The following is a 7,592-nucleotide window of genomic DNA, read 5'->3' as shown; positions in this document are numbered from 1 at the left end:
AAGCACAGAGAGAGTAGCAGTTGCTGGTCCATGATTTTTTGGGGGGTCTGTATCGTCAGCTGACCTTCACAGATTTTAGCATGTTTAAAGTAGATAGATGGAGTGCCCTTTTAAAATTAAACTAGTAAAGCCTCATATGATTTAATTGAAAATCTGTAGTATTTATGTGTATTTTCTTCTATTAGCTTTTCTTTTTTCAAGTTTTCAAGTTAGGTCAGCGCACAACCAACGGGACTCGCAACCAAATCAGCCTTTGAATGAGGTCATATTGCCTTTTTCTTTATGCAGGCTGTCAGGCTGGCTCTCTATTATTTAAATGTAACTAAGCTATAAAAGAAAAAAGAAAGTCTGACGTGGTTATGGGACTTAAAGAACTTAAAGATAAAGGAAACCTGACATGTCAGTATAGCAGGACTGACTTGACTTACAGAAGGAAGGTTTACATTAATTTAGGCTACTCAGTTATATGGTTGTGCCAAATATATATATATATATGTATATATATATATATATATATATATATATATATATATATATATATATCATCATCAATAACGGTATGCTCATGTTTGAGCAGCCGTGGACCTCTCCACCATCCTTCGCCACTAAACTCGATCTTACACTTTTCTTTCCACTTGTACCATCGACAGCCCGCAAATATCTTTGATATTGTCGCTCAGTCTTGTCTTCGGTTTGCCTCTTCCTCTGTTTCCCATCATCATCCCTGTCAGCAAGTTTTTCTCATATATATATATATATATATATATATATATATATATATATATATATATATATATATCATCATCAATAACGGTATGCTCATGTTTGAGCAGCCGTGGACCTCTCCACCATCCTTCGCCACTAAACTCGATCTTACACTTTTCTTTCCACTTGTACCATCGACAGCCCGCAAATATCTTTGATATTGTCGCTCAGTCTTGTCTTCGGTTTGCCTCTTCCTCTGTTTCCCATCATCATCCCTGTCAGCAAGTTTTTCTCATATATATATATATATATATATATATATATATATATATATATATATATATATATATCATCATCAATAACGGTATGCTCATGTTTGAGCAGCCGTGGACCTCTCCACCATCCTTCGCCACTAAACTCGATCTTACACTTTTCTTTCCACTTGTACCATCGACAGCCCGCAAATATCTTTGATATTGTCGCTCAGTCTTGTCTTCGGTTTGCCTCTTCCTCTGTTTCCCATCATCATCCCTGTCAGCAAGTTTTTCTCAATACTTTTACTTCTCATTACATGACCAATAAACTTTAATTTCCTCCTGTTCAAGATGTCCAATAGCCGGTCTTTACAATTTATTTTTCTCAGCACTTCATCATTCGTCTTCTTCTCTGTCCAGCTAATACGCAGTACTCGTCTGTAACACCACATTTCAAAACTATTGATCTTTTTCTTGTCTATCTACTTCAGCACCCAACACTCAGAACCATATGATGCAATTGGGAAAACTAATGAGTTCAATAACCTCAGCTTTGTCCGTAAGGTAATGCTTCGGTCTTTCCAGGTGTTATTGAGAGCAATTGTGGCGTTGTTGGCAATGGTAATTCTTCTTTTTATCTCCGGTGAATCATCATATGTATTAGTTAAAACAGCTCCAAGATAAGTGAACTCTATCACATTTTCCACAATCATTCCATTGATTGTAACATGTTCATCATTGTTCATTGCCGGTTATCTTTGAATCTTCATGATCTTAGTTTTCTTGGCATTAAGAAACAAGCCAGCCTTTTCGCTTGCTTCTCTAACTTTATCTAGTAGTTGTTGTAGTTCAGTGATACTGCTAGCGTACCTCAGATTTGATATTTTGTATCCTCCAACATCCACAGGTCCTTCAAAATTCTCTAGAGCACCTCTCATAATTGTTTCAGAATATATATTAAAGAGGTGCGGAGACAGAATGCAACCCTGTCGCACTCCTTGTTTGACTTCGAACCATTCTGTTAACCCATAAGTGGTTCTTACAGCTGCTTGTTGTTGGTCATACATGGCTTTTATTAGTTGAATGATGTGTTTTGGAAACTTCATATCCTTCATGTTATTCCAGAGGATATCGTGATTAACAGTATCAAAAGCTTTCACATAATTGATGAAACACAGGTATAGGTCTTTTTGATGTTCTCTGTTTTTCTCTATGATCAATTTTAAATTTAGAATCTGGTTTCTGGTACCTTTTCCAGGGCGAAAACCTGCTTGTTCGTCTGCAATTTCCTCTTTTAACTTCAACTTCATTCTTTCAGCAATAATTTTCAACAAAATTTTGCTGCTGTGACTTATTAATGCAATTGTCCTATTATTGTTGCATATATATATATATACATATATATATATATATATATATATATATATATATATATATATATATATATATATATATATATATATATATATATATATATGCATTATTTATAGATAGAGATTGATGGAGATGTAGATATAGATTTGGGGGGGGGGGATATAAGGATATTATTTCATTTGAGAACCAATTTTTGATATGGATGTTCATTCTTAAAGAAAAGTATCCCCCCCCCCCCTTGATTTTTGCAAGGATAAAGCCAATATTTATTTGTAAGTAATAGATTGCATTTATCTGAAATGATGATAGTACAATTTTTCTCCCCACAGAGACTGAGTGTAGGGTTGTAATTTGGAGTATGTTAGTATAACCACAAAGAAACAATGGACCAAGACATTGCAACCCAAGATATAGACTCTGGTGGTCTACAAGTGACTAACCTATCAGAAGATGTTTTGGTCAAGATCTTAATGGAATGTTCTGCGCACGATCTCGTTGCAATCAGCACTACATGTAAATTATTCTATCGTCTAGCAAGGGATGAGCTGATTTGGAAAGCTATCTGTAAAAGAGGTAAGTCAAAAGGCCTTATTATTAGTATTAGGTTTAATGAATACAAATGAAATCTAGATAGTGGTTTAATGAAGTAAATTGATATAATTGTAGTAATAATGATGGCAGTGTTAATGATATCCATGAAAATAATTGTGTTTTTATAAAAACAATTTGAATGATTCATTGTCATCGTTGCAGTGATAATGCCAATACACAAAATTATTATTACATATTACTTGATTTGTATGGGAGTAATGTATAATCAGTCCAAGTATCTGAAGGTGTGTGTGTGTGTGTGTGTGTGTGTGTGTGTGTGTGTGTGTGTGTGTGTGTGTGTGTGTGTGTGTGTGTGTGTGTGTGTGTGTGTGTGTGAGAGAGAGAGAGAGAGAGAGAGAGAGAGAGAGAGAGAGAGAGAGAGAGAGAGAGAGAGAGAGAGAGAAACATATATGTATAACATAATTAATGTGTTTACTTTAATATAATTTCCAGATTATAACATTTCACAAGATGATATTGGAGACAATGATTCATATTACAAGCTCTATGCAAACTGTAAGTTGACAAAGTCGTCTTCAGATATTTGAGATAAAGTATATGATTAGTTTTATGTATGAATTGACTACTTTAATGTTTAGTAGCATCTTAACTGCTGGGTAATTGTAAAACAAGTATAAGAAAATGAGCAATTCCTGTTGATTTTAATAAACAAAATTGCTGCAGTATCAGCTAAAAGAAATGACTAGTAGGGAAAATGAAATAAAGCATCTACAGATCATTTCAGCAATGAGGCCAGTTTAGCAATCTCTTTTCCTGTCAGATAAGGATATAACTAGATTATCATTAATAGCAGTGGTTTAGAAGGATGTAAAGGATTAATGTTTGCATTACTTGAGGGTTTTTTTCATGGCTGCAAATACATTTATAATATATGACATATAGTAAGACAAATTACTCATATTCATTTTTCTTCTGAAACTATTTTGTTATTGCAGTGTTACACAAATATGGCTGGTTGCAAGGGACGTACCAGACTGAAGTTGGCCCATATGGGGAACTCATGGAAGTTAAGGCAAGTTCATATTGAACTTTTAAGGCTGCTAGTTTTGTTTTACCAGAGTTAATCAGATTGTTTGCCATCAAGCAGTTCAAAAAGCAAAATTTTGTGAGTAAAGATACAAGTTAAGAGGCATGAACATTTTTGCGTAAGCCTGAGAAGATTCCAAGGCCCACAGTAAATATATTTTTTCTTTCTATCTTTTTTTTTAGGATGAATTTGTTGATATCATTATTGGTCTTTTTGCAGAACTTCTTAATTTACTAATATTTTTTGTCAATCATGTGCATTTTTTAAATGTTAAGTTTTTGGTCAGGAATCCATTTGTTTCTGTTTTTTTTTTTGCACATCTTTACAAAAATATAACATAAATCCAAGATTGATATAAAAAAATCATTGTCTTTCTATTACTGCTACTTTTTTTCTTCTTGTTTTACAGTGATTCTTTCTGTCCTCTCTCTCCTCTCCCTTCCCCTTCCCCTTCCCCTTCCCCTTCCCCTTCCCCTTCCCCTTCCCTCTCCCTCCCTCCCTCCCTCTGACTTTTTATCAAATCTTTTGGTGTAAGAGTTGCTGAGTTGACATACAGAGATATAAATGAAATGGAATTATTTGATTCATGAAAGTGGTTCATTGTTTAAATAAATAATAATCAAGTAAATAATGTCCATGCTGGTTTACATTGTTGCTACTATTTTGCTTCTTCTTTTCACTCAAAGTTCATACATAATAGATTTTTTCTTTCCCATACCCACAGTTTGAGAATGGGTGTATAAAAGGTTTGAACTGGGAGATTGGTTCAGAAATAGATGTAGATGCCCCACTCAGTCAGTATGTCCTGTTCTCTATCAAAGGCAACAAGAAATCTCCTGAGGGTGTCTGTCTACCAGACATTGCTCCTCATTCATGCTCACTTGTTTTGGACAAGGTTTGTAGTTTACAAGGCTGAATATTTTCAGTAGACACCGTGCAATTGTTTTGTATTTTTTTCCATGGACTGAGATATTATATGCTGTAGTGTTACTTCTTTTTGTAATGCATAAATTTATACATTTTAGAAGTGGCAACTAGGATGATTTTCTTAGTTCTATATTTATTTCAGAGGAAAGGTCATATAAAACAACACTGCTCAGAGCCCGATAATCATATACAGGCCCTTGTAGAATACATCATTAGTGGCAAGCATACGGAATCAGGATGGGTGAATAGATTGAAGATGGTGTTTTTGAATGAAGTACTAGCGTAAGTTATAACATAAGTAATAATATCTATAAGTAATAACATAAGTAATAACATCTTTAAGTAATAACATAAGTAATAACATCTCTACTGTTATTTTCAGACAGTATATATATAATGGGACATCTGATCTTGCTAAATATTCTACATTAAAGGCCAGATAGTAGGAGGTTCCTTGCCTTACCTATGATTATTATCTGTAAAAGAAATTTTTTTCCAAAAGATCCATTCCATTCCAAGACACAGGCATTCCTTTTTCAGTTCAGGAGCTCTGCACCAGCCAATCTTCATCCCAGGGCCTCAAAACATACCAGAAGAGCTCCTTATGAAGGATGGAACACTCCCAGCACAGTTAATCACACCAGGACTTTTTAAGGGTTCCTATGGAAGCCATGGCACCGAGCTCATTTTGTTCAAGTACAAAGATGAGAATGAGCTTCATGGCATAAAGGTGAGTAATCAAAGGGAAATTTTCACTGGAAGAGGAAGAATAAGGATGAAGATAAGCAGTACAAAGATCATTATGCTCTATGTCGTACTGAAGTGAAAATAAAACCAGCATATCTAAATATGCTACAAACATGATATTTTTTTCTGCCTTGAATAGGACATAAAACACGTGTGGGATTAATAATCTGAATACATTTTTTTCCTTTGATCTTCATAGATGTATTATAGTCTTCAGTCAGAACTATATGCAATCCTGATAAAAAAAATAATGAATTTCAGCTTCATTCCATCCACATTTCCTGATGACCTTATGAAAACCTGTCCTACAGGCCTTTATACATTCCTCTATATATATGTGTGTGTGTGTGTGTGTGTGTGTGTGTGTGTGTGTGTGTGTGTGTGTGTGTGTGTGTGTGTGTGTGTGTGTGTGTGTGTGTGTGTGTGTCTATATATATATATATATATATATATATATATATATATATTATATATATATATATATATATATATATATATATATATATATATATATATATATATATATTTATATATATTTACCATATCAGTACTGACCTTCCTAAGTCTATGTGATGATATGTGATCACAGTTGATTTGAAGGCTTTTATTTTACATTTTCCTTTAATCTTTATACTTTCATATAGTTTTTACTTTCGGTCCCTTTGTTACTTTATTTCAGAACAGAAATTTGAAAAGCTTGTATCTTAACAAAAAATTAATATGATCTAAAACAAGTTGTTTTGCCTTCAGGTAACTGGAGATCCAAATGTGTATGCAGGGAAGATTACAGTCAAAGTGTCACTTAGGTTTCCTGTCAAACCTCTCACTAGAGAAGAGCAAAGGTCCTATGAAATTTTGAAAGACATCGAGCCAGAACAGAGTGCAGAACCTATCTCCAGCATCAAACCACAAACCTTCATTCCCCCAGATGGTTTTGATCTTCGTGACACATCTCCTCCTGACAGTTGTAAAGCAAGGTGAGGCACCAAAGGCATGGGTTATTCTATAGGAAGTCCACTCCACTCTTAGTTATGTGATTAATACTTCATCATATTAGATTTCATCTTACTTTAGATTTGTGGAAAAAGGGGCAGAAAGCAGAAATAATCAAAGACCATTCAATTGCTAAAAGTTACAAAGTAATCAATAAAAATTTATAACTGCAAGGGGACTGAGCAGTGATAAAGGTTGCAGAAGCTCTCTGAAGCTGTGACACTTCAAGTTTTACATATTCCTGTTATTTTCAGATATCATGGTTTTGGTCAGATAGCATTTGAAGGATTTCAACACCCCAACTTCATTGGAGCACATATCATGGTGTTCAACAATGACCTGCTCGGAGTTGCCTGGATTACTCTGGAATCATTCAGTCTGTTTCGACGTGTTGAGAATACTTTTACCCCAAATATCCTGACTGATATTGAGAGCGCTTTATAAGATGGAAATAAGATACATTTGTTGAGCAGCACTTTCACTCCATGCTGGATATATGTGTGCGTGCGTGTGCGTGTGTGTGTGCATGTGTGTCTTTTTTTTTTTCTTTTTTTCTTTTTTCTTCAGTCTGCCTTAGTTGTTCTTTAGAGATTTGTTGGCTTTCTCATCTCATGCATTTGATGTACAATAATTATGGTTTAATTTGCAAAGGCAAAGAAATTTACATCAATGATAACAGTAATGTGTTTGTATTATTGACACATTATCTCCCAGTTAAAAATGGTTATAAGATCTTTTTATTTGATCTAACTGTTAAATACTGTTTGGAATTCTGTAAGGAAGATTTTCTGTTTTTTAAAATTGGTCACAAAAAAATTGTATACTCTTATTTGAATGATTGTAAATTTTTCTTTATTCGGGGTTCACTTATGTATTGTTTTGAATGGTTGTAGTTTTTCTTTATTCAGGGTTTGTTTGTGTTACTTGAATGTTTTTTTTTTTTTTTAAGGGTT

General features: G+C 34.0%; 1 protein-coding gene across 2 annotated transcripts in view; it reads left to right on the top strand.

Annotated features, from left to right (window-relative positions):
- LOC119573330 (F-box only protein 31-like) overlaps window positions 1-7,583 on the top strand; it is a 7,931-nt gene extending 348 nt beyond the window's left edge. For both annotated transcript variants that reach the window (XM_037920513.1, XM_037920511.1), the window contains exons 2-9: window positions 2,663-2,906; window positions 3,378-3,440; window positions 3,881-3,957; window positions 4,697-4,867; window positions 5,042-5,181; window positions 5,440-5,629; window positions 6,397-6,623; window positions 6,894-7,583. In XM_037920513.1, coding sequence (XP_037776441.1) covers window positions 2,717-2,906; window positions 3,378-3,440; window positions 3,881-3,957; window positions 4,697-4,867; window positions 5,042-5,181; window positions 5,440-5,629; window positions 6,397-6,623; window positions 6,894-7,083 — 1,248 coding nt within the window. In that variant the 5' untranslated portion in view covers window positions 2,663-2,716 and the 3' untranslated portion in view covers window positions 7,084-7,583. The remainder of the gene's footprint in view (window positions 1-2,662; window positions 2,907-3,377; window positions 3,441-3,880; window positions 3,958-4,696; window positions 4,868-5,041; window positions 5,182-5,439; window positions 5,630-6,396; window positions 6,624-6,893) is intronic.
- Window positions 7,584-7,592: the final 9 nt, after the last annotated feature.

Source organism: Penaeus monodon, chromosome 5 (genome assembly GCF_015228065.2).
Source record: "Penaeus monodon isolate SGIC_2016 chromosome 5, NSTDA_Pmon_1, whole genome shotgun sequence".
NCBI classification, from domain to species: domain Eukaryota; kingdom Metazoa; phylum Arthropoda; class Malacostraca; order Decapoda; family Penaeidae; genus Penaeus; species Penaeus monodon.
This window is presented reverse-complemented; position numbering and strand designations above follow the sequence as displayed.